This window comes from Felis catus, chromosome A3, assembly GCF_018350175.1.
Source record: "Felis catus isolate Fca126 chromosome A3, F.catus_Fca126_mat1.0, whole genome shotgun sequence".
NCBI classification, from domain to species: Eukaryota; Metazoa; Chordata; class Mammalia; order Carnivora; family Felidae; genus Felis; species Felis catus.
Window position 1 is genome coordinate 115,921,500 of NC_058370.1, and position 27,033 is coordinate 115,948,532.

Genomic DNA, 27,033 nt, shown 5'->3' on the forward strand with positions numbered 1-27,033 from the left:
TGGAAAGCATTTTCAAACTTTATTTACAACTGTCACAGTGACAAAAAGTAGTTTGGAAAAAAAAAAAAAATGCTAGTTTCTCCCTGAGCCTCAAAAAAGAACAGATAGAAGTTACAGGAGGTTCATCTTACAACAGGCATTTTTACTGAAATACTAGGGTTTTTTTTTTTTTTAATACGATCAGTTAGAAATACACACAAGTTACTTAACAAAAAAAAAAAAAAACAAAAAACAAAAAACAAAAAACAAAACAACAGGAGGCCAGATAGGAGCTCAGCCACTTGTCTAAGAGTGGCTGGGTCCCTCCAACAGGCTCGCCGCGGCAGGCCCTGACTTTAGTTGTCAGCCCCTGGCCTGCTCAGATTCCAAATGGTCGTACAAAGGTATCTAGCGACCAGCAAAATAATAAGACACCCCCATAAACACACATATACACAAAGTAGATTTGTTATGCAGTTTACAAGCACGTTCCTAGCACACGGCAAGACCAGGACAGATGAGAGAAAGGAGCAGATGAAAGGGACACAGAAACACAGGATTTTAAAAGGCAAGGCCCCATCCACAAAGGGAGGCAGGTGCGGGAAGAGGGAGGGAGGACTCTCTGCAGCCAGAACAGGACCAGTGGGAGCATGAGGGATGCCCTGGCAGTGCGGGCTGCAGGCCTCGCCCATTCCCGAGGAGCTGGAAGAAGTTATTGCCATCGGTGTGTGTGACACAAGCAGACAACACAGGGGGCAGGGCGCAGGGGGGCGGAGGCTGGGGGCTGGGCGTCGGCTTCCCAGAACCGAATCCTGCTGAGGTGTTAACCGCACACCCTCATCCCCCTGCACCCGCTCCCCGGAACCACGCTAGCCTTGAGGTATTAAATACAGCTCTATATACAAGTCCCAAACTGCGGTCCACCCAGACCCACTGGAGAGCTGCAGGGTGCCTCTGCTGGCCCAGTTTGGCCTCCAGGAGGATTTCGAGCTCACCTCTTGGCTGCACACTCATGCTGTGAGCTACAGGAGGTTTGAAGAGTGTGCCCTGCAGCCTGCTGCTCCAGATGGTTCTTAACCATAAGAAGCTCTAAGTCCAAGGCTAGCTTTCTCGCACAACTGTGCCCTTGCAGGGGACAGGGGAGAGGTGGGAGGGATGAGGGCCAATGCCTAGTGCTCCCTCATCATCATCACCGTGCCATCCACCCACCGGCATCCGGCATCCAGAACATCACGAGGACAAGCCAGGGATCTCATGACACCTTCAGTTTCAAACTGCTGCAAGAGAGCCCTGTTACCCCCATCGGCTAAGTCTCAGATTTGGAATCTCCATTCAAGTTCATCTCCCCAACAGGAAACAGAAGGAGCCTCTCCTGCTCTCCACTCGCTCCCACCAAAAAAACAAAACAAAACAAAACAAAAAAAACCAGGCCAGGAGCCCACATGGGAGTGGGTACCTCTGCTGGTCAGGCTGGCTGAGATTGGGAACCACCTCTGCCTGACTGCTATGCCCAGGGGCTGGGGAGGGGTGGGTGTCAAGGAGAAGGAGGGCCGGCCTGGTCCCGCAGCTCTGTGCCTCTCTCAGAACGGAGCAGGCCTGGGGGAGCAGGGGGCAGGGACCTTCGCGTCCAAGAGTCCACCCCGGTCCTTCCACAAGGGTGGGACGCGCTCCCTCTAGTCCCAAAGGGCTGGGCTGGCAGCGGGGGGGGCGTGCGCAAAAGGGAAAAGCTCAAGAGCGCTGCCTCTTAAGAAACTTCCAGATTACAGCGGGTATGTGAGCCGGCCACGCCACGGTCGGAGCGAGGGTGGAGGAGGAGCCGGGAGTCCTTTCTGCCCACGCCTCACCTCCGGCCGGCTTTGCAGGCAGCCGGCTTCTACTGCTTTTCTTTTCTGCCTCCCGTTAACAGACCAACACAGCCAAGATAAAAGCAAAGGCTGGTGGTGGGCAGAACTAGAGAGAGAGAGAGAGAGAGAGAGAGAGAGAGAGAGAGAGATGAACACGTTGTTTTCTGATGCCCCAGTGCTGCTGGCGGGGAACTTTCTGGCTGCACTCGTCTGCTGGATGCTTTCTTTCAAACGTGTATTTTCTCTTCCTCTCCTGTTTGCTCTCTTACCCCAAATGTTCCTCGCTCGCGGTGCACATACCCCATCCCTCCCCCCACCCCCGGAGCGCACTGGAATCCCACTGCTGCCTCTAGCCTGCTCCGGGTTCAGATACCGATCTCAAAGATGCACCACTTCCCCGCACCCCACCCCACCCCCACCCCTGCTCTACGCAGCTTCCTTTCTCAGAAGGCCTTGCAAATTGTCGCAGAGGGCTCCACTGCCCAGCGTCTCAAAAAAAGAAAAGGAAAGAAAAGAAAACCAACTCAGTGATTTGCAGGTGCAAAACGGAAGCCATCATTTGACATTTTCAGAACTGCTGTGGCTCACTCCCTTCTTCCATGGGAAAGAACACAGTTCAGGGACAGATGCCGTCTGGTATGGCCCCCAGGGAGGCGGCGGGGACTCTATTGCTCCTTGTTGTCTTTCTCTGTGTCTTCACAGTTGTCCTGCTCATCCTCCTGGACCACGAACTCCTCGGGGGGCCACCGGAGCTCCCCGCTCTCCACCTCGCCCTCCGTGGGCTCTACCACGATGGAGGGCAGGCGGTCCTTCACTTTGCAGGAGCGGTCAAAGTCCGACGGGTCGGGGAAGATCTGGAAGAAAAACAGAGCAGGTGTTGGGTCACGCACAGTACCGGAAAAGAGAAATCCTGTTCCTTCATTTCACATACACATGCAGAACGGAGCCCCTCCGGAGGGCCCGCCACCGTGCCAGGCTCTCAGGATCCCGGAAGGGAGCCCTAAGGCGGGAGTCAGGGAGAGGCTTCTGGGGCCAACACAGAAAATTGTGTCTCAGCAGACATTAATCCCGAAGCTGCAAATTTTCAGGGCAGTGCCACCAAATTTGTGGTGCCACTCTGTTCGTGCCTTTTCTTGTCTTTTATTTCCAGATAAAATAATTCAAAATCATGTCACCTAGAGTAAGCCACACCTGTCTGCAGCCAGCACGTTACCCCCGCAGTCTAAAGCATGTCACAGGTACCTTAACAGTGAATTCCTCCCAGAGTAACGATCAGCACCTAGTAGAAGCCAGCTCCCAGGTGCTTTACATATATAGTTTGGAACTAATACAGTTGTGCTGGAAAAATAGGGGTTTCTGATACTACCTTAAAGAATCTCAGGTTTGAAGAAGGAGGCTGCCCCAACCATACAGCCTGGAAATGAGTGGTTGTGGAATGGGATTCCAGCCCAGGTCCGTCTGACCCACGTGCCCAGGCCCCCAGAACACCCTGCCCCTCAAACAGATGAGTCCTGATCTCGCTGCAACTATAAAGTCAGGGCCAAATCAGGGTTGAGGGCATGACAGGTCCCAGTCACAGGCAAGCCAGGAAGAATTCTGTTCTCACTGTTTTCACCTGTGAGTAACTCCCGGCTCCTTGATGGTTCTACACCTGGAAGAGTCTTTTCAGAGTCCCGCCAATGAGGCTTCTTTTTTAAATGCCTATTGTGTGTCCTGCCTAGAGCTGGGAGAAATCCCAACCCAGGGGATAAAAACGAGGGCCACGAGGGGCTCTGCGGATTCCCTCTGTACTCACTGCCCTATGACTACAGCTGACCCAATTCTCTGCCCAGCAGCTTAAGCACTTAATCTGATGGGCTGCTGGTCCCTTGCCATCCACAGCCTTCGGTGACACACCCGAGAGCGGGAGAGAGGCGCCTCCGTCTGGGACACTGAGGCTTGCAGAACACCGATGTTGAGAGCCAGGTGGCGCCTTCAGAGCCACCTCTTCCAGTCTCTCCATTTGGTAGATGAGGAAACGAAGGCTCAGAGGGGCCCAGAGACTTGCTCAAGGTCACACACCTTGTTAATGGCAAGAGAAAGGAACGCAAAATCGGAGTGGGTGGAGACACACAGTTGAAGAGAGCCTGGAGATTGCCCGAGCCGGGCGCAGATCAAGATAGGCCCATGCCAGCAAACAAGGGTCCTCTCTTTTCAGGAGGTAGCAGAAATGCTCTCCTACAAACTCAAGGCCTTCCCAGCTTTTGTGATGCCCAATCTTATAGCACCCCAGCCCTGAGCACTGCCGTCTCAGTCACAGACCATGTCGCAGGCCACGTCATAGGCCACGTGGGGCTTCCGAGAATCACGGGCCTCAACAAAACCTCCCCAATCCCTGCAGACAAGTGATTATTAACCATTTATCCAATAAAGCCCTATTGCTGAGGATTAAGCCTTAAGCCAGCTGCACAACCAGGCATCATTAAAGACTTAACAGGCTCATAAAAAGTATCGTAATGGCAGCCAGGAGGAAAACAAGCCAGAGGCGGGGTTAGACTAGTTGGGGCGAAAGGAGGCATGGGGACAGTGGACCCACACTCTAGGTTTTCTCTCCCTGATGGGGCCAGCCCTGCAGTTCTGCCCTTGGGCTGTGCTGTGCACACAGCAGGGAGAGGGTTGTGTGCTGAGCAGGGAGAGGGTTGTGCTGAGCAGGGAGAGGGTTGAGGGGCCCAGTTGGGCCCCTCCTCACTTCTCGCATGGAGCTGGAGTCTGTCCGTGGGGGTGAAGCACAGGTGCCTTCTGTGAATGACCTTTGGGACTGAGCAAGGGGAAGCCTGACGAGTGGAATGCACGCCACAGTTTTCAAAGCTCTTTCAGACATCCCCTCATGGAGGTGCAGAGAGACCCCGGGCTCTGTGGGACCCATGGAACGGCTAGGATTCAAACCGAGATCTGCTGTTTTCAGTGCCTGTGCCTTTTGAAAAGTGAACGGATGCCCGTTTCACACATAGAAAACTGACCAGGGAGAGTGGGCAAGACTCCGGGCCTTAACCACCCATTCAGCTGCTAGACACTCCAGCTTAGGAGCAAGGATGACCTCTGGGCAGCTAGGTCTAGAAGATGAGCTTCCCAGTCTGGACAGTTGGTCTAAATCTTCAGGACCTGAGACAGAGCTATGACATATCAAAAGGAGATGGCCGCCTGGCTCAGCATGGACCTGGGCCCCTGCCTCTTCCCTCTGATCTCAAGCCCAGGGCTGGGCCTACCTGTGACATCCCAGCAACTGGATTCTAATTATGATCACCCGAGCCAAGTAAGAGCGAAAGGGACAAGACGTAGCAAGGCCAGCTGAAGGAGGAGGAGGACAGTGAGAATGGAGAGCATGTTATTTCGTTTCAGGATGGGAATAGGTCTTTAAAATTAGGGTGGGGGGTAATGTTAAAATGATGATGATGGTAACAGAAGATCAGCCAGGCACATTTGGTGGGCAGAATCTCATCCTTTACAATCCTATGAAGTAGTGATCCCTATTTTATAGATGAGGAAACTGAAGCCCAGAGAAGGCAAGGGACTTACTCAAGGCCACACAGCTAGGAAGTGGCTGAATGGGGACCTGAACTCAGACCTGTAGAACCTCAAATTTGATAACACATTGTGTAGAGCCACAGACCGCAAATTCTCTCTACGTCCATGACATTACTTCTATAACCCCAGTCGGGTCCTCTCGACTGCCGGTGACTCAGTTTCTCCTTTTGAGAAGCGAAGCGACCTTCACATCTCACTAGATGTGTACGACTTCTTGGCAAACACACAGATGATAAAATGCTTTGAGGACATATGCTGAATTCAAACTGGAATGTCCTCTTTGGAGTCGTTTCAACAAGACTACAGTAAGTATTCAATCTCCCAAGCAAGAGGCGGCAATACTCACATGGTAATTAAAATAACTCCAAACAATGCCTTTCATACCAGGAGCTGCACAATTAAGTCTTTTAAGTCCTTGGGGGAAGTCTGAGCACTGAACTTCTGATACTGTTCAGATGCCAGAGAACTTTGCTCCCTGAATGGCTCAAAGGAGGCACCATTAAAATTTTTTTTTTTCCTTTACAAAGCCTGTTAATTGCATTAAAAAAAAATCACTATAATAATCATACCTTTCCATCAAAGGTTTTATTTTATTATCGAATAATGCCAATTTATGCCTCTGAAAAATTGTAGCTGTCTCCAAAGACAAACATGAGCCCAGACCAGTTTCTCATTTCCTCGCATGCAGACAGAAAGCCTTGCAAAGTGTTGCTGAGCATTTTGCCAGCACAATCTTATCTCCGACAGCTGCTTAAGAGGCTGACCCTAAGGAGGTCGAGATTTTTCCACTAAGTCATGCTTTTTAATCATCTAGGCAGCAGAAAAATGAGAGGTTGCAACTGCAATTTGACGGGGTAGGGAAGGCAGTGGAAAAAAGGACTAAAGTCAGACTTGCCAAGCACATGACAGGTAAGGCCGGGGCGGCAGGCCAGCCTGGCATGCTGTTTGCCTGCAGGAACTGGCAGGGAATAAAAAACGGCCCCTGTTCCAAAAAGAAACTGCTTCTGGTTCAACCTCTTACCCCAATGTGCCCCTTGTCTCTGGACTAGGGAAGGGGGAAAAAAAAAAAATCCTTTTCTCTTCTCTCTGCAGCAAAGACTCATCTTCAAGAGGTCCAGAAAGGAAGATGGGAGGCTCTGAGAAGCCTTTCCCACCATAACCCCCTTGCATAGGGCAGGGCAGATCTAGAAGTATCCATCCCCAGCTGTGAGTCTCTCAGCCCTGTCCCTCCCTCCCTCTGCCGACATTGGATTCCACATCCAGCTATCCCACTGTCACGCTTGGCTGCCGGAGCTGATGGCTTGGATGAAACTAACAGACACTAAGTTCCTTCCTTTGCAAATGGAGTGAAGTGTTGAAGTGCACACACAGCATCCCGGCCGGATCCTGTGTGTCCCACGGTGTGGGAAACAGCAGGCGTTCAAACTTGGCACGAGTGAATTTTATAGAGGACACTTCTCCAGGTGGCCTCTAATCCCAACAAGCCCTGACATTTTGGGAACTCAAATGGGTTCACTTGAAAGATCAAGGGAGCTTTAGAACCCTCTACGAGGAAGAAATGGTCTGTGAGATGTAGTTTGGGTGCCAATATACTGGAATTTCTGGCTGTATGGATGAGAGCTGTCCATTAGGACTTTCTGTGATAATGGAAATGTTCTGTCTCTGTACTAACAGTAGCCAGTAGCCCCATTGGCTGTTGAGCACTTGAGATGAGGCTAAATTGTTAAATTTTCTTTAACTTTTATCAATATAGACTTATCTATGTAAATATAAATTTAAATTTAAATAGCTGCATGTGGCTAGTGGCTACTGCACTGGGCAACGCAAACATAAATAGTTAAATACGAGGACCAGGAAAACAGGCTGGTCCAGGAAAACTGTCAGGATGTTTGGTTGATGGGCCAACATGGGCAGCCTCACAGCAGAGTAGTCTGGGGTTGGGGGTGAGGCATTAGAAGGCTTTTCGCTTGAATGTAAGAATTGCTGGTCAGTCGGCTCCCATTTCACCCATGGAGGGGAACTGAGAGGTAATATCAAATCTCCAAAGGCCTGAAATTTGGGGGCCTAGCTATCAACTGTCTGCCTCTAAGCCAGGTGACCTAAACCTGGCTGCCTCTGCAGTGGGGAGAGAAGAGAGATGTCTGGCACCTGGGATGGAAAATGTGAGCAATTCTGGTGGGAACAGCCCCTCCCCTGAGTGCACGCGTCCCTCAACCATCATTCCTGACAAACGACTCACAAGAGCTGGCCACAAAGAGGGCGGAGGGCTCGGCAAAGAGCTGAGAGATGCTAACAGGGAAAGCGGACACCAGCCAATGCAGGAGATGAAAGGTGGCTAAATGGATACAAAGGGCTAATTACCAGCTCTGCAAGCTGAGACCTCAGGGGCCTGGGCATCCTGCTTCTCTGTGCTGGGCTGTCACAGAGGGATGGGGTGGGGTGGAGAGGGGAGGGCGGGCAGAGGCCCTGAGGTGAATAACCTGGCAGTCCCCAAGGCGCTGGGAGGGATCTGCCTCCGAACACAAAACCAGTGAGCCTCTCCCCTCTCGGGTTCCAGAGCGGGGATAATCAACCTCAAACCTGCAATGGAAAATCGCCATTCCCACAGGTGGTAGGCCAGAAGTCTGTTAAGACTTGGCTTTTACTTTGTCCCCCATTTTTTATTAGTTCTGTGACCTTGCTCAAGTCATTTTAACTTCTCTGAGCTTCAGTTGCCAGAGTAAAAGGAGGAAGGAATTTCTGCTTTATAGTATCGTTGGCATGATTACATGCAGCTCCATGTTGAGAACCAGCATGGTACCCAAGGGGCTCAAAGCTGTGGTGGCCGATTCCCGAACTCTTCTCTTCATCTATAGATTGGGATTAATGTTCATTCCCATCTTATAGTGCTTTGGAGAGAATCAAATACCGGTATGTGTGAACATGTTCTGTAAACGTGGAATTCCTAATAATGGTTCTTATCAGGTAAAACTGCGGTCCCCAAGGAGCGCTTAGAGTGAGGGACTGAAAAGTCAATAGTCCCAATTGCTTGGGACGGGCACAAGGGAGCAGAACTCCTGGGTGTGCACTCACAATTCTAGGCCAGGTTCTATGGAGAAAGGATTCTGACTTTATCACTTCCCTCCCAATGCTTCTGTTTTCCCAGGGTTTGGGTTGGGCCAGCTGGAACGAAAGCCACTGCCTTGGTCCAGGACTTAGTCTAGTCTTCAGTGGATTCCCTGTAGCTAGTGATCTTCCCATCATGCCCCACCCCACCCCCACAGACCTTTCTAGGGGCCTGCTGCCTCTCAGCTTCCCTAAGTCCGGGTTTCTTCTTTTTCTTGGAGAAAAACAATGGATTGGCCTTGTGTGTTTATTCCTTCCTAGGAGGGGCTGGTTTATAACAATGGGCAGATCTCTACCAGCATCCTGCTCTGCCAAGGGCTGAACGAATGAGCAGCAGCTAATCCAAATGAAAAGTCACCCTGCTTTTTGACCCCTAACAATATGCAAAGGCAAGAAATATGTATGTTCTTTGAAACATTTGCCTCCTGCTATTGTACCACCACCACCACCGCCGCCATCATCATCATCATCATCATCATCATCATCGTTATTTGCATTTTAATGACTTTTCAAAGTGAAACGTGGCTGGTAAGAACAGAAAGAATTATAGCAAAGGGACAGAGTGGTTCCTAACTGGATTCAGGGAGGAAGAAAAGTCTCATCTCCATTGGGATGCTAGTCACCTCCTTCTCTCCATCCGTGACACTTTCACTATGCTCAAATCCCCATGGCCTGGGACTACAGAATATCCACCTCACCCTCTCCTACCCTTCTCCGGTGTCTCTAATCCTATGGGAGACTTGAGGAGAGATTTAAGGCTTTGTAACAACTGTTGGATCTCCTTCCTTTGGATTAAAGATGCTTAAGCCTCCAGCCCCGAAACTTAAAAGAAAAGGAAATCCTCTAGATAAACACCATCCTTCATAAACATCTCTCAAACACACACCCATCCTGCAGGTCAAGAGTTCCAAATTCCAATTAATTAGCACTAATTGCTGCTGATAACTCTGGGCCCAGTGAGTTGACAGGGCTTTTGGAATGTTAAAGAACACTTCTCTCAAAGTTCTTCAGGGCAGTGAGAAAGAGACTACAGTTATCTGGCATAGATTATTTCAAATCCCCACATCCTACCATCCTAAGGACTATATTAGTATTGCCCTTTAGAAAGAAGACTTGCCTCCTGGTCATCTCTGGGCCTCTAGGGATGACAGATAGCTTTTTTTCATCCCTCTTCATTGGCACAGCCAAATGTCCCAGAGCCACACCTACTCTCTCTCAAAAAGCCTAGACTGAGGCAGCCAACCATTCCCTCATTTTCCATTTTGGAGACAAAAGTCTTGAATATTTGGCCTAGTCCCACAGCCATCCCACCCTTGTGTGGAGTCCCCTTCAGAACCCCTACCACGTGGCTCCCAAGGACATCCCTGCATGGAAACAAGTCTCTCAAGTCTCTGAGGACTCCTTACAGCCCTGCCCCATGGCTTTAGCTCGGCCGTCATGCAAAACCACCACCTCTGTGGCACACCACCAGGTCATTTGGCTTTCGGCTTCACAGTGTCTCCTGATTCTTGCGCCCCTGCTCTAGGCATCATCCTAGGCTTTTCTTCAGACTCAGCTTCCTGGCTTCTCCTGTCCATCAGAGGAGGAGGATTCCCTCACCTACAGCTGCACTTCCACTTTCCCAACTTCTGTGAAACATCTCCATTTGGATGACACCCATCATCTCCAACTCACCCTGTCACAAAGTGGGGTCATCAGCTAATATACCTATCTTTCTTTGAGTTAAAAACATTATTTTTTCTTCCCAAATAGGAAGTTTTGCTTGATAGCAGGTCCTATAAAAGACCTGCTGGAGATTTTAGTTGGTCAGAGCTGCAGTATTGATGCCACAACATGGATACAAACAGGGCTGTATTCCTAGAGGCTGTCTACACTAACAGGGAGGCGATGGCCCTGCTGTCCTCTGATCAGACATAGTCTTTCTGTTTAATCAAGAGCAGCCATTCTCAAAGCTCATATCCCAAGGTCTTTTCATGGAAGGAGTGTACATGGGGTTAAAATATTTTCTTAATACAAAGATGTTATTTGCCTTTCTCTCTGTGTTGACACCTGCACTAATGGCATAAGGAACACTGGTGGGTGAAACTGATGGCACCCTGGCAAGAATGAATGCTGCAGCAGCAAATTGTACTTATAGGTATTATATTCTTTACCACAACACACAATAAAAAAAAAAAAAAGACTTAGTATCCTTGACAAAGCTGTAAAACTTAACTTTTATTAAACATTGACTCTTAATTTTTTTAATGTTTATTTATTTTTGAGAGAAAGAGAGAGAGAGAGAGTTGGGGAGGGACAGAGAGAGAGACAGAGACGGAGGGTCCAAAGCAGGCTCCGCACTGACAGCGCAAAGCCTGACGCGGGGCTCGAACTCATGAACCTTGAGATCATGACCTGAGCCGAAGTCAGTCGCTCAGCTGACTGAGCTACCCAGGTGCTCCTAAATATTGACTCTTAGGTACATGTTGCTTTAGTATTCTATGTGATGAAATGGAAAGCCGGCAGACAGCTCGCTGCTGCTGTACTTCAGAGCACATCTCAAGGAAGAGCACGCGTGCAAAGGAGTTGCCAGCTGAACTAGCCACTATTTCCACGAAACCCCATGGTTACTTGAAAAAAATGACCGCCCAACAAACCATGGTTATTTTGACTTGGGTATCTGGGGGACATGTCCTCAAAAGTGAACAAAACAAGCATGTCACTTCACGGAAAATGACTAATATTTGTTACCAATGATAAAAATCAAACTTTCAAGCATAAATCATATCAGCCACCATAACCTTGTCAGCTTCCTAATTAGTTGAAGACTTTCTGATGAGACCAGTAAAGACATGAACAAATGTGACTTTTTGACATTTTATAATGACACGTGTCAACATTTGGAAGACCTGTCTTGTTCAGCGAACGTGTGTCTTCCAAATGACCGATGCACCACATCACAAAACCAAACGTGGGTAAAAGACTCATTCAAAGTGTAAGACAGACTACTGGGTTTTAATGTAAGAGTACAACTACTTTGTTGATGAGATTTCAGATTCCATGTTGCTACTAACCTTTAAGAAACTACCACTTGCTGAGTTTTGGTGAAATACCAAAGAAAAATATCTGAATAAGGCTATTAAGATATTTCTTCCTTTTCTTAGCTTTTCTAATATATCTGCATAGGGCCGATTTTCTTTATTTACTCCAACCAACACTTATTGTAACAAATTGAATGCAGAAGCAGACATGAGAGGCTAGCCATTTTCTGTTAAGCCAAATATTAAACAGGTTTGCCAAAATGTAAAACAATGCCTTTCTTCTCACTAAACTTTTTTTTATGTTAGTTTGGTTTTGAAAACATATTTGTCTTTATTAAGAACTGTTATTTATATTAACATGCAATGGTTTTACAGTTATTTTAAAATAGGGTTTTTTAAATATTTTCTAATTATATTTGAAAGAGAGAGAGAGAAAGGGAGGGAGACAGTGCTTGAGTGGGGTAGGGGCAGAGAGAGACACAGAATCTGAAGCAGGTTGCAGGCTCTGAGCTGTCAGCACAGAGCCCGACGCTGGTCTCAAACTCATGAACTGTGAGATCATGATCTGAACTGAAGTTGGAAGCCCAACCAACTAGGCACTTGGTTTTACTGTTTTTTTTTTAAAGAATTTCATTTACTTATTTATTTATTTAGAGACAGAGCATGTGTATGAAAGCAAGCAGGGGAGGGGCAGAGAGAGAGAGAGAGAGAGAGAGAGAGAGAGAGAGACAGAGAGAGACAGAGAGAGACAGAGAGAATCCCAAGCAAGATCTGCACTGCCAGCACAGAGCTTGACACAGGGCTTGAACTCATGAACCATGAGATCATGACTTGAACCAAAATCAAGAGTCTGACACCCAACCAACTGAGCACCCAGGCACCTTGGTTTTACTGTTATTATAAAGGAGTTAATACAGAAAATTTTTACACATTCTGTTTTAATATCAAAAGATATGATCCACATAAACAAATACCTCCGGGGGTCCTAAATAATTGTTAAGAATGGAAAAGGGACTGAGATCAAAACATTCGAGAACTGCTGACCTAGAGAAAGAAAAAGCACCCTCGGGAAGATGACCACATAAGTCAAGGTTGAAGGACAGTATGTTTTCAGACTGAAAAGATTTGAGAGGAGCATAAAGCTGCCTTCAAACAGCCGGAAGGCAGACATGAAGAAAAGAGAGCAGATTTTTTAATTCCAGAGGGTGGATCGATCTAGGATCAGGGTGGAGGATCTCACCTCATCATACAACAGTCTAACAGAAGTAATAGCATCGGCCCTCTCCCCTAGAGATGGGGAAATCAAGGCCAAAAGAGGTGATGTGAGTTTCCTTAGGCGACACAGACAGAAGCCAAGCCAAGATTAGAAACCAGTTATCCAGATTTGTAGTCCATAATCTTACAGCTCTGAGAGGTTCTGAAATCCACGTCACCGGCTGTGTCCAAAGAGCACCCAAGTGACCCAACGTCATGCCACTGTTGCATGCGCTCCCACGTCTGAGATGCTAGAGTGTCACGGTTGGATTCCACTTTTTGTTTGTATACTCTCTAAAAGAATTTTGAAAAATTCTGTCATTTCACTCATTTTTAAATCGACACCTAAAACTTCTGATATATCATAAACATCAACGTTTTAAAATAAAACGTTTATACCATTCTTTTAAATGTACCCAATGCCTTGTATAAGCATTTAAAAAAAATTTTTTTTAATCTTTATTTTTGAGAGAGAGAGAGATAGAGTGTGAGTGGGAGGGGCAGAGAGAGAGGGAGACATAGAATCTGAAGCAGGCTCCAGGCTCTGAGCTGTCAGCACAGAACAAAGCCAGACGAGGGGCTTGAACTCACGAACTGAGAGATCATGACCTGAGCCAAAGTCAGATGCTCAACCGACTGAGCCATTCAGGCGCCCCTGTACACAATGCCTTATAAACACCAAAGCAACTTGGTGTCAACCCTCACCCATTAAAAAAACTCATAAACAAGCTCTTAAATTTTATCCTTTTCTCTGCTTGAAAATATTTCTCCATTCTACTGTTCTATAGAATTTTAACTTAATAGAAGCTTTTAGTCATGAGGTTTTCTCATACTTCTCTGCAGTAAAGAAATGTATTTATGGATATAAATTGATAGTTAATATTTGTATATCAAATGACCCTAAGGCCTGTTAGGGAAAAAAAAAATCTGGATTGGCTCATTGCAGCTATTAGTATGTAACTGATCAATAAAATACCACAAATAATTGTTACATACAAAAAGTAATCTTTTTTTATTGGTTTCTTTTTTTTTTAATTTTTTTTTCAACGTTTTTTAATTTATTTTTGGGACAGAGAGAGACAGAGCATGAACGGGGGAGGGGCTGAGAGAGAGGGAGACACAGAATTGGAACAGGCTCCAGGCTCTGAGCCATCAGCCCAGAGCCTGACGCGGGGCTCGAACTCACGGACCGCGAGATCGTGACCTGGCTGAAGTCGGACGCTTAACCGACTGCGCCACCCAGGCGCCCCGTCTTTTTTTATTGGTTTCTTAATGTGATAGATAGGTGGGATTTATGGAGCTTCCCAGTCAGTAACATTTTGAATGGCCCATTTGTTTGGTTCCCTCAGGGCTTCAACACCCTGGGGAAAGTATCTTAAAAGATTCAGGAGGGCAAGACACAAGTCCTTCTCTTATAAAAGAGGAGGAAAAGAGCACCTGGGTGGCTCAGTTGGTTAGTCAGACTTCGGCTTGAGTCATGATCTCGCGGTTTGTGAGTTCAAGCCCCACATCAGGCTCTGTGCTGACAGCTCAGAGCCTGGAGCCTGCTTCAGATTCTGTGTCTCCCTCTCTCTCTGCCCCACCCCTTTTTGTGCTCTCTCTCTCTCTCTCTCTCTCTCTCAAAAACAAACATTAAAAATATAATAAAAAAAATAAAACGGGTGGAAGGCAATCTTGACAGGAAAGGTAGGGAAAGAAAACCGGAGAAGCCCGTCTTCAGGAAATGCAATGTTAGAAAAGCAACAGAAGGAAGCTGAAGATGTGGAAATAGGTTTCCCGAAAATGCTCTCCGCTGTCACATCCCTTGGAAAGTTCCTGTGAACCCCAGGGCAGCTGTCCTCTGGTGTTAACACTTTGTTAAAACATCAAGTAGTACATACATAGAACATCATTAAGAAGTCATTTGGCATGAAAACCTCTAATATTAGGGTGCCAAGGAAAATAGCCAGGAAGGATCCTAATGCTCCAACTGTCACATCTGAGGGGGCAAATGACCAAAGAAATACGGAAATCATAATGGAGTGTTAGCTGATCTTTAAGAATGCTTTCATCTAAGAGGATACAACGGTTGAAGAAATTCCTTCATGATAACAATAGTGATGCCAGCCTTGGGAAGTTGGACACCACTGAAATTATTTATCCCTCCATGTCCACATACACATTATGGCTCAATTATATTTTTTCCTTACTCACTTATTTAAAAAATATTTTTAAAAAATGAAACAGTATCACCACACAGATGGAAAACTAGTATTGCTAGTCATACACGGTAACCATGAAAATACACTAACATTTGTGAAGTTTGTCCAAGTAACACCTAAATTGACTAGTCTGTGAATCCTATTGGAACATCGGCTTAGGCTGTTTACTTGTTGCCAAGAAGCTGAGGCTTGCACAGTTGTTGGGTAAAAAGTCCCTGAGCACTGCGCCCAAAACTTCCATTATATTCAGATCTACTTTTAAATTTTTTTTTTCAACGTTTATTTATTTTGGGGACAGAGAGAGACAGAGCATGAACGGGGGAGGGGCAGAGAGAGAGGGAGGCACAGAATCGGAAGCAGGCTCCAGGCTCTGAGCCATCAGTCCAGAGCCCGACGCGGGGCTCGAACTCAGGGACCGCGAGATCGTGACCTGAGCTGAAGTCGGACGCTTAACCGACTGCGCCACCCAGGCGCCCCTCAGATCTACTTTTAAGAGCACAGTCCCTCCTGAATTCTGAAGCAATATATCTAAACCGTGACCATTCCATGAGCCAGACCTGGAGCCCCAGAAAACCAAGATGGCCTAAGGGACTACCTGAATGTCCATCCAAATTTCATGGGTCTCCAGGCAGAGGCGACTTCACTAGTCTTCCTCAAGGTCACGTGGTGCTCCAATGTCATTAATAGAATAAAGGAGACAAGGAGAGCAATCACTGACCCATTTATATCTATAATCCAGAGTGTGTCAATCCACCCACAATGGGACAAAAATATAATCACCAGCTATTTTGCAATGCTGGCTAAATACAGCCTAAGCATCATTAATTGTTATCATCTCTGCTCAAAATAAGCAATTAACGAACTAAAGGAAGATGTACAACATCTAAACACTCTGTTGGGGCGCCTGGGTGGCGCAGTCGGTTAAGCATCCGACTTCAGCCAGGTCACGATCTCGCGGTCCGTGAGTTCGAGCCCCGCGTCAGGCTCTGGGCTGACGGCTCAGAGCCTGGAGCCTGTTTCCGATTCTGTGTCTCCCTCTCTCTCTGCCCCTCCCCCATTCATGCTCTGTCTCTCTCTGTCCCAAAAATAAATAAACGTTGAAAAAAAAAAATTTTAAACACTCTGAAATAACCAAACACCTTTCTGACTCTACCCACAAAGTTCCTCCATGATCCCAGCTCTACAGATTTTACACCCCTGAAATTCTGTGTGCTACAGCTTTCCAGACAAGAAGCTTATATTTTGATAAACACTTCTATTTGTTTTGTTTTTTAAGGTCATATATAATCAAGAGGCTTAATGATGTTGAATCTCTTTGAATTCTCAATGAATCTCTTTGAATCAGTAGCTGTACTTCCAAGAATTATTCCAAGGAAAGAAATCAGGCCTGTGCAGAGATTTATGTAAAATAATGTTCAGAGCAGCATTCTCTGTAGGAACAAAATACGCCACAACCAAAGATTCAGCAGTAAGAAATGGCACATCACGAAATGAAACACCGTTTTACAAGAAAAACAAATGGACACAGTCACAAATTATAGTAAGTGAAAAAAAGACTCACTAGAGCGTATGTATACGCTCTCTCTGTATTATATGTATATAATAATTATACATATTTGTCTCAATTTTGTCTTTTTAACATAAAGACATACAAAAATACTAGAAGCAAACATACCAAAATATTTCAGTGATAGAAATATGGTGGATTTTTCTGTATTTTAAATTTTTCTAAATTTCTAAAAGGAATAAATATTACCTTTTTAATTCTAACACACACACACACACACACACACACACACACACACACAGCATCTTTTGACTTTAAAACTGTCCTAAGACTCTACTCTGAGGAAAATAGTATTAACTATGGACAAAGATTTATATATAAAGTTATATATAAATTGTCACATTATTTATAGGAGGAAAAACTTATACAATCTAAAAGTTTTCAACAACTGCAGAATGGTAAAAAGAATCATGTTGTAACTGTGGGACATGACATCGTTCAGTTATTAAAACTTCTGGCTTTAAAGCCTTTTTAAGACAAGTTGTAATGATGTGATGCTGATGACTTACACACTGTGAAGTAAAAAAGGCACAACACAACTGTGATTTTGGCTACGTGAAAATACAAGTGCACTGGAAAAGAAGGGAAAAGTTGCTACAATGTGAACAGCTGTGACTCAGGCATGGTGGGGTTATGATGATTTAGAAAACAAAAAGGTTAAAGAAAGTTAAAATTCCATCACGGGCAAAGGTTACTTTCAAAATTTGAGGAGTAAGCGAAAGAACAATAAAATACGTACTTTATCGGTAAAAATATAAACTAACTGGGAAGAGGGAAAAGGAAGAGAAAATTTTCCTATAATCTCAACACTCCAATCTAAAACAACCACTATTAACATTCCACCGTCTGCCCTTTTGGTCATGAGGGAGTGCGTGTGAGTGTGTGTTTGTGTGCGCGCGTGCGCACGTGTTCATGTGAGTGTCTGCGAGTGTGTGTGTGTGTGTGTGTGTGTGTGCGCACGTGCACACATGTATGAGTATATGAGTCTCAGCAGGCACCTCGGGGTCGGTCCACAGAGATCAGTGGCTGAGCTCAGTGCTGCCCACACCCCTTGGGCTAATAATGGTGATCTATTAAATTAGAGCTTGTACACAGGGCCGTGTCCGGAGAAAACATTTAGGAATTTGGGAAAGCAGGGACGCCTCTCAAATGCACGGTGGATGAGTGTTCTACAAAGCAAAGGCAGGTGAATTCAAGGTATACTATTAATTCTGTCTGGGAACCACCTTCAGATTCAAGTTAGGATAAAGTAAGACCTAGAAATCTAACACCTCTGAACTGAGATTTGTGAAGGCCCTCCTGGCTCAGGCCATTTCTACTCTGGGCGAGAGATCCAGAACCTTCCTTCTCATTGGCTCCAATAAAATTCATGGCTGAGCAGCAAGCGGTCAGTGCTGCCCTGGCTAAATGCTTGGGTGCCTCTTCTCTACAGTTTACCTAAGAAAGGACCTTCCGACAGTGCCAGCGAGGCAACGGATTCTAGTTGGGGTGGGGGGTGGGCAGAGGAGCCGAAACGTCCCTCAAATTCAAAATGCTAGCTGAACAACAGTCTAGAGAAACTTCTGGCAACTTTTAATTTTTTCCACCCCAGGTCTGCGCAGGAAGGAGCCCTCCCCCAGCCAAGGGGGGAAGCAGCAGAAGCAGGATTTGATTTGCTGAGAAAGACCCCTCCCGGGGTGGGCTCAGGGACAGGGGAAGGGCAAGCGGGGCGGTGAGAGGTAGCAGAAGGGTCCAGCATCTAAGAGACTGGAAAGAAGTAAGACCCTGACAACTCTGAGCCCCATGTGAATGAGGGCCTGTTTTCATATCCTCTGAGGATTATTTCAGGACTCGGGCCTGAAAGATCATTTCAGGACATTCACTAGACACCCAGGAATAGCTCTTGGCTCCAGAGGCAAGATTCGCCACCCAAACTCACCCCTTTCCCTAAGGGTACAATCCTCCTTTCTATTCAACTTGGAAGACTGCGCCCATGTCAGGAAGGTGCTGATCCTATAAAAATCTATGCCGTGGGACAGCCGAGGTAGAGGGAAAGGGAGAGAGGAAGGTCCGATCGATCCTTCAGCACTCACCATGCAGCTGTTCGCAGGACACCGTGGCCGGCACCATAGGAACAGAGCAGTCTAAGACACAGCCCCCCACGCTGCACAGCGATGAACATATCACCACCTGAGAAGCGTCAGGCCTGACACAGGCCCTTTGACAGAAGGCTGGTTGCTTGGTTCTAGCATGTAACACGTTGGCCAGGAAAGCGAAGAAAGCCCGTTCTCTCCCTCGCCGTGCTACAGACTCACCGTTGTGACCACATCGAGTGTGTTGGGAGGGGTGAGGGCGGGGGAATCCCCCAGGGGACCAATTCCAGCCTTCTGCAAGCCTCAACCCTGGGGGGGGGGGGCATTCCAGACTGTAAACACGACGTGTGTGTCAAGGCTTTGGGCATAAAAAGGAAGGTGCTGGATCCCTCATACAACCTAGAGTTGATATGAACAGGGTGGGCACTGACTCGAAGAGAGATGGCGTGTGCAGACACAAACCCACTCGGAAACAAAGCCTTCCTGCTACACCTTGTGGCCCTACCTGGCTGTTTGGCATCACATTATTAAGATTTGTACTAAGAGGGAGCGGAGTGGAGGGGGTGGGGATAGAAAAAAGGAAAACTTGCTGTGATTCCGGCAACATGTCGTGTCCAAGGCTGGATATCTCCGGCCAAATGCTTTGCAATTTTAGCTTTATTTCTCTCCAGGGACAATCGAGGGCTTTTTAAGATGATGATTTCCTAGTGACCATGGGACTTCCGTGAGGCCACTCAGCAGGGCTTCCAAAACCCTTGAGAACATGGTGGGGTACCACAACTGGGAAGGGATACAGGGACGTGAGGAGGAAGAGACAGAGCTGGTGAAGGAGTCACCAGGCATGGCCTCCTGAGCAGAGGCTTGTGGGAAGCGGAGACAGGGACTCAGAGCTCCAGCCTCTCTGAGGGCTGAGCCTGGGGAGGAAGCTCAACCAGTCACTTGCTGCACCGGGTGCGTCTGCACAGCGGGGGACACCCAGGGAGAGCCAGGCTCAGGGGTCTTCATAAAGAAAGGCTCTGCACAGAAGGTGTTTCTGAACTGCTGCTTGACTTCAGAGATTAACCCAAGCCTGTTGGCTGAGACAGGAGCTGCTGCTTCTGATAAAGGGAAGTGGTAGGTGCAGGGTGCGGGTAGGGGGGCGGGCAGGGGGAGTCGGCTGTCATTGGGCCTTGCAGATAGAAGAGAGCTAACACTCAGGCTCTCAGGCTCTCAGACTGCAAGAAGCAAAGGACAGAACTGTGGCGAGAGGTCAGCCCCCCACTCTCCCTCCTCGCTATGGTGCCAAACCCAGGATATCCCTCCCTCCCGTCTTAGGAAGCAACGGGGAAGACGCAGGGAAGCCCTGAGCTCAGGGGATCAAAGGGAAAGCACAGGACGCAGAACGCTGTGGTGTGTGAAGAGCTAGCTCCTTCTGATTTACGGCACATCCTCCCGGCTTCCCCGAGGAGAGCCCGCTGTCTAGCGGACTGGCGGATGGATGTCAAATGGTAGGAGTACGTGACCAAGAACAGCAACAGGGATACGAAGGACAGCCAGTGAGAGACACGCATGCTGATCACAGAGGAATTTAAAAAGCTTAGGGAAGGACAGAGTTATCAGATCTCGGTCCGGATGCTTTAGAAGGGGCAGTTTTCGGAGAAAACCAAGGAGTCATACCTCTGTCTAGAACTTAGTGAGGGCAATGCAATCGCAGAAGTCTCAGCACTGTGCTGGGGGGCAAGTCAGGCAGCAAGGCCAGAATGCCCACAGCCCTTGGGTCGTGGCAGTGGCAGTGGCAGTGTCTATAGGCAAACTCTCAGGACCCTTCCCCACACAGGACCTGGGCCGATTCAGGTGCAGCATGAAAGGAGGCCCAGCCAGAGAGGCATTCCAAAATGCTACATCCTTAGAGCCCCCAGAGCCCAGGGAGGGCCCTGCCAGGCAGCCGCTGACCTGCTTCCTTGAACTGGGGAAAGTAAGAAGGTGTAGGCAGCAGACATTCCTGTCCCACGGGTGGGTCAGAGAACAGGGGGTCCGCAGCCACAGTACAGGGAGGCAGCTGCAGCAATTGGGGACCTAAATGTCCTCCCGGGGACCCTCCCGCTCAGCCCCAGTGAACGGACTGCTACCCGCAGCCTGCCCAACAGGTACTCAGACTTTCGAGTAACCATTTACTCACCCACCCAGCCAGGTGTCCTGGTTCATGCCAAGTGGGTGCACAGACATGGACTTCACATACAGAACGGACTCTCTAAATAAAGTTAAGATGCACCAAGGCACTGGCTCTGCAGATTTGTATACAGGCTCACAAAATGACACTATCATCCTAGGCACGAGAGGTAGGGCTTTACCTGAACTTTTCAGAGGATAAAAAGGCATTTATCTGAAGCCTTGACAGGCATGAGCTGAGGCAGCCCTTTTAAAAACCTTAAAGTAGAGGTGAAGACGGCCAGCTTTAGGATCAGAAGACTCAACTTCACCAGAACAACCACCAGCCACTTCGTACCTGCTCTGTGAAAGCTTGGAGCCAACAGGCACCTTGGGTTGGGGAGGTGATGGCTGATGGGCACAGAGAGGGAAACAAGGCATCCCCTGCCCTCAGAGACCTGGGCAGGGAGAAGGTCAGGCAGGACCTGCATCCTCAAAGCCTAGGGAAGCATCGTTTCGAAGCACACCAGCCAGAGGTGTTGAAAGAAGAAAGAGGTCCCATCTGGGGCAGAGAGATTAGGAAAGCTTCATTCTGGGTAGGTCTGGAAGGTGGGGGAATGACTGACAAAGTCCAGTGTGCCTATTTATTTTCTGACCTTGTTTCAAGGTCGAATCACAAGCCTGAGATTCTATTTCATCTGCCAAGTCGGGATTGATGTCTCCTTCCCACTTTCAGTTCCTTGGAAAAGCAGGTCTTGGTAAAAGCCATGTACTATTATTACCCTCAGGAAGAATGCCAAGAACAGAGTTCTGAGATGTCCCGCCCCAGATCTGAGCCCAGAGGATGAGCTATCCAGCCAGCGCGGTCCCAGCCGATCCCCAGAGCTCTGGTGGGAATGCGTTTCATTGGGTGACATTGGCTTTGAGGGGACCCAGAGGATATGGGTCATATGACAATTGTCAGATCAGCTCGCTGTAGAGCCCCGCACGTGGCATAAACAGGGACAAACCAAAGGGGTATTGGGACACACAACAAAGTTAGGTTAGAGGTGGAGGTGCTCTCTTGCAGTCCTAATTTTCTTTCAAGGCCCAGCCCCAAGTCGGACGTTCCAAGCCTTCTCGTTGCCACCCACACCTGGACTGACCATGGCTTTGCATTGCTTTACCAGACTGCCTATGTTCCAGTTATGGTGCACATGCTGGTTTCCCTCGGCGCAGCGCCCGCCCACAGCGCACTGCACACAGCCAATGCCCAGTCAATGTGGCCTGGTTAAAGATTACACCCTCCCCCCCCCCTTCTCTTCATCAGGCAACCAGAGGACCTTTCTGAAATCTTGTGACAAGAGTGCTTTGAAGTTCCAGGTAAGAGATCTTGGAACTGGACAGTCACCCCCACCCAGGTAGCAGGAACAGATTTCCTGAGTGGCCGTGAGAACTGGGCCCTCAGGCCAGCACCACAAGACAAGATCGCGGGCCCTTTTCTCAGGCCGCGTCATGACATTTTGGGAGCCCAGGGGCAATTTTGTTATTTCCCCCCTGCCATTGCAATCTCAGCTTGGCCTTCCTCACCCAGAGCTCAGCCCCTTCTGCCGTCTTTACCTGTCCCTCAGACCCAGCAGAATGGCCTGAAGGTGGAGACAACAGCCCTCTGGGAAGTGGCCCTTCACCCTGGGACATGTTCAGAAGGAGAATATAAAAGGCACACACAAGACATCCTGACTGTGTTTGGAAACGTTCTGTGATGGAAATCTAAAACCCAAAACTGAAAGAAGGTCTCACCTGTAACCACAGAGAGATTCGGTCTGATTCAGTGGCTTGGAAACTGGTATCCAAAAACACCCTGGCTGGTGGGCCAGGAAACTTCTACCCTCCCACAGGCTGTGGGGCCTTTGATTGTCTCTTTCAGACCCTCTCTGGGGGTGGAGGGTATAAAACCAACCAGGAGAGGGTATTCCCCCTCCTTCCCTCATCTCCTCAGGCCACATGAATACTTATTTCCAGCCAATGAAAGGGGCTTGGCCAGACTGACACAAAACAAAGGGGCCTTCTTGAACCTCCCAGTGTGTCGCCTACCAAGTTACCTTACCCAGACTTAGCTTTCATCTCAGCTCTTCGATCAACAACCCCACCCCCCATCACCATCACACGCCCGCAGCTTTCTATTTGTTTCTTCCTCTATAAAACAAATGCCCTGGAATGGTTCTACAGAATGACTAGCCAGAGCAAGTCCAGATTCTAACCAAGACCAGCTCCAGGCACAGACACACGACATGTCAGAAGAGCAAGGCTTTGGAGTGCGGGTCTACTCAGTCTGAGCCTGTCTCTTCACCTGTTAAATGGAGCAAGAACTCCCACCTCAGAGCTACGGTCAAGAGTAAACGAGTAAATTTGCAACGTGCATGGCTCACAGCAGACATTGTTAGTATTTGCTGAATGGGCCGGCCCATCACACCCTATTCATCTTCCCCGCGCCAATGCTCCCAGCACCAAGGTCCTCCCTTACAGACTCCTTCCTCTCCCACGGGCAATAACCTAGGAACTCCTCTTGGAAATATGGAAACAGTCTACTGTCCCAGAGGTATCTGAAGATGCTGTGTAGCCGGCCAGGCCAGCGCACAAGGGCATGGCAGGCGAGGAAGAGCACTGTGCTGAGAATCTGAAGGTGTTACTTGGGCCACTTTTTGAGTCCTTATGTATTCTGGATCCATCACACAGGATGAACTCTAATCTACATGCCAGCAGTCACATCCCTGAGATAGCTTGCCTTTGGGGACAGTTCTCCTCAATACTAAGTACTTTGAACATTAACTCTGTTAGCATCAGCAGGTCAACCATCAATCTGAGGAAGAAAGCAGCATGTGACACAGATATTCTTCCACCAGATCACCTTTGCCCATAAGCTACCCTTCAACAGTGATGTTTCTATTGCCCAAGGCCTGGCTGGGAAGGGAAGTTCTGGTCTGAACTGACTGCCCAAATCACGTCTTCCCTTTGCTGCTGTGAATGGGAGGGTCCACAGCAGCCAGCATGACTAACCAATGACGTCAGTTCATGCTCGCTGAACCCTTACTGTGTGTCCCAGGCACTATGAATGCTTTCTCCACACCACCTCATCAAGTTGGATCTTTACCACCATTTTCCACAGTAAGGACTATCGTTGCCCCATTTTACAGGTGAAGAAACTGAGGCTTACTGGCATTAGGGGACTTTCCCAAGGTCACATAGCAGTTCCAAGTGGCACTGGGATGCAGAACCACGTCTGCTCCAGCCCCAGCAGAAGTTGCCAGGCTCTGAAGAGCCAGAATGAACCCAGTACTGAACTCACCTGATAGGAAAGGCCATCCTTTCGGGGGTTGAGGCCAATCTCCTCCATGGATGGGGTGTTCATCATCACCTCAGTCATCTCGGCAGATCTCAGGTAGTCAGGGCTGCCAAGAAACCCAGACCAAAAGTCAACAAACACACGCACTTTCATGTTCCTATCCTTGGTGCGTTCTGCTGTCAGATCAGGGGACTGTCTGGAGGCAGGATGAGAGGTGTTCAAAACAGACTTCACAGAAAAACAAGCTCACACCCTGAGGAAGTGCCGTACAAGCCCAGGGCAGCACGGCTCTCAGTCTCAACCAACAAAGCCCCAAAACTGCCTGGAAACCTTTCTGGCAAACCTCTCTTCCCTCCTCTCCTGTACAAGTCCCCACTGGCACAGAGCAACTCTGGATTTTCTTTTAAGTGACAGAACAGAAAAAACCATACCAGTAGGTATCTGAGTCCATTTGTCTCTATTAAAACCAATTCAACCCGTGTCTAGGAGAACTGCATATTATTATTACATAATGATAACAGGTCAACCTCAGGGAAACCAAGTCCAATAATGCTGCCTTGCTAAATTTCACGCTCTCTCTCTCTCTCGCTCTCTCTCTCTCTCTCTCTCTGGTGTTCCTTTTTGCAAAATATCCCACTTAAAGCCCCAAGGGGTCAGCTTCCTGCAAGCGTCACATCTGCCATCCAATCCCCTTCCCTAGCCCAGCCACAGCAGCTGCAAGCTCACAGCTTGAAAAACATCCCCTGGATTAAAAGCCTTAAAGATGCCCAGACTCTGATTGCAAAGGAAATTTCCAGAGGGGCCAAGCTGGCCCACCAATGGCTGACATGTGAAAGTGCTTTGTACTCTGTAAGCAGGATACAAATGTTCCATTATCCCCACACAAGCCACGGGCACCTACGGGGTCCCGAGTGCACAGTGCCAAATAGTACATACCAAAGTCAGTGTACGCCCTACACAACACCCAATATTTTCACCATCATGTCTTTACACATTGTTAGAAAAAAAGAAAGCAGGCAAGGCTTTAAGACCGACTGCATCTAAGGAAGCAGGGTTTCCTTAGATTCTTCTTCATTTTATGATGACTACATAGAGTAGAAATAGCGCTGGATTTGTGAACAGAAGCAGGAGGTCTGGTCCAAGCTCTGTCACTCAAAAGCTGTGTGATCTTGAACAAGTAATCTAACCTCTCTGAGCCACAGGTGCTCTGTTTCTTACCATGATGCTAATAATGCATATCCCACAGTTATGCTAAATGGCTAATCTCTGGGGGGGAGAAAAACCATTGCAAACTATGAAGTGCTAATCTACTATGAAATAATTCCCAATTACTTTATTTCCCTTCATTTCTCAGGGGATAATAACCCTGATGGGCCCTGACACCCACCTTGGCAAGTTTTGGGCGGTCAGGGGCACAAAGCCTCCAGTTGCCTTGGAAGTCTCACCCACATGGCACCTGCTGCTCACACAGCATGGAGGTGGGAGGGAAGGGGCGCGCATCAGGAGGGGGGTACGCAAGCCTCACGGGTGGGGGAATTTTTACTTTGTTTGGAGAGTTCATGTCCCTAAACAGAGCCAGCGTGAGGGAGGAGAGACAGAAGATGCTGGGCTTCGGGCAAGGGTTAGGGTCAAAAGTGGGGACTCCAAAGGCAGATTCATCCGGGGTCGTGGAAAGGCTGCCGCCGACCCCCAAGGAAACGGGCCCGAAGAGCGCCCACCCAGCCCCTTGCCTGGTGTAGCGGCGCTCGCTCCTCGCTCCGGGCTGTGGCGCGGGCCCGAAAAGTTGAAGCGAGAAGCATGAACTTTCCGGTTTCTGGGCTGAGCAGGACCGCGCCGAGCGGGAGCCCGCGGAGCCGGTCAGCGGCGCCCGCACCTGAAGGCGAGCTCCGAAGCCGCCAGTGCTCGACCCCTGGCCGCTCCTCCTCTTCCCCGAGGCAGGAAGGAAGCGGCAGCCGGCGCGGCTGGGGGCCTCGCTCCGCAACCAGCGCGGCGCCCGCGGCGCATCCCTCCCGGCCCAGATCCCCGGTCCTTGCGAACCTCCTCCTTCCCCTGCCCGGCCCCGGATTCTTCCAGCCCATCCGGCGAGGGCGGCTCCCCAGCCCCAGTCCCGGCCCCCACAAAGCCGCATCGCGCTTTACGGGTTATGGAGAGGAATGAGACCGAGAGGGTGCAGCGTGTACTTGTACTGCTGCTTGTGGCTTTAACCGGGTTCCGTGTGGGGAGAGCAATTTTCCCCACCCCTCGAAGCTCTGCAAAAGCCGCCCGCGCTGCACCAGCTCGGCCCCGCGGCCGCCGGCCTCGACGCCGAGACTTGCATGCAAACAAAAAGAAAAAGGGGAGGGGCCCGGGGAGAGCTGGAGCCCCCTGCGCCGGCCCGGGCGCGTGCCTCCTGCAGCCCTCTGCATTAGGGTTTTATTAGCGGGGTTCAAGCTTGATTCCTGGTCCCCCACCCCCACCCCACCGCCAGCACATACACACCCTCGCAGCCGTCACTTAAGTGACGGCTTCGAGTTCACTCCCTTTGTCTGGATGCTCTCGGCACCCCCTCCCCCCACCCCCACCTTTGCAACCTTGACGTTGACTCCTGCACGGGTTGGGAGGCGGGCGAGTGCGGGCGTCCGCGCCGCCTGCTGCCCTCGCACCCGAGCCCGCAGGAGCAGGAGCCCGGGCCCCGCAGCCATGGCCGCGAGACGGATGCCCGCCGAGGGCGCAGGATACTCACCAGTGAATGGGGAAATATACAGACATGAAGTCCTAGGGGAGGCTGACCCACGCCCTTGTGACTTAAAAACGGTCACTGCGTCCCGAGTAAGGGTGTCAGGGGCGCAGACAGGCGCGGCTGGCGGCCGAGTGCAAGCACTAGGCGTTCGCGGGTCCGCCTTCCGGAGACAGCCCCGCTGCCAGCGGCGTCCGCAGAGCACACGGAGCTCTCGGTTCTCCACCGAGCTCGCGGCCCCACAAAGAGCCCGGGAAGCCGT

The 27,033-nt window shown here is 49.0% G+C and overlaps 1 protein-coding gene across 4 annotated transcripts; it reads right to left on the minus strand.

Annotated features, from left to right (window-relative positions):
* LBH (LBH regulator of WNT signaling pathway) lies at nucleotides 1-27,033 on the minus strand. Of its 4 annotated transcripts, XM_045054729.1 has the most exons (4): nucleotides 26,778-27,033; nucleotides 24,059-24,161; nucleotides 12,916-13,060; nucleotides 2,541-2,677 (listed from the first exon to the last, which is right to left on the minus strand). In XM_045054729.1, exons 1-4 carry the CDS (start codon nucleotides 26,801-26,803, stop codon nucleotides 2,652-2,654), a joined length of 300 nt encoding a protein of 99 aa, XP_044910664.1. In that variant the 5' UTR covers nucleotides 26,804-27,033; the 3' UTR covers nucleotides 2,541-2,651. The 4 variants fall into 4 exon arrangements, with proteins under 4 accessions (XP_003984403.1, XP_019683278.1, XP_044910665.1 ...); XM_003984354.5 differs by lacking the exon at nucleotides 12,916-13,060 and having other exon boundaries at nucleotides 1-2,677; nucleotides 26,778-27,024; XM_019827719.2 differs by lacking the exons at nucleotides 12,916-13,060; nucleotides 26,778-27,033 and adding an exon at nucleotides 24,487-24,521 and having other exon boundaries at nucleotides 1-2,677.

What these genes read in the sequence shown, in the direction of transcription:
- LBH (XM_003984354.5), bottom strand. Translation starts at nt 26,803, where the DNA reads ATGTCTGTATATTTCCCCATTCACTG. An exon ending in GTATATTTCCCCATTCACTG is followed by an intron (nt 24,162 to 26,777) that starts GTGAGTATCCTG and finishes GTTTCTTGGCAG; the next exon opens with CCCTGACTACCTGAGATCTG. An exon ending in AGGATGGCCTTTCCTATCAG is followed by an intron (nt 2,678 to 24,058) that starts GTGAGTTCAGTA and finishes TTTTTCTTCCAG; the next exon opens with ATCTTCCCCGACCCGTCGGA.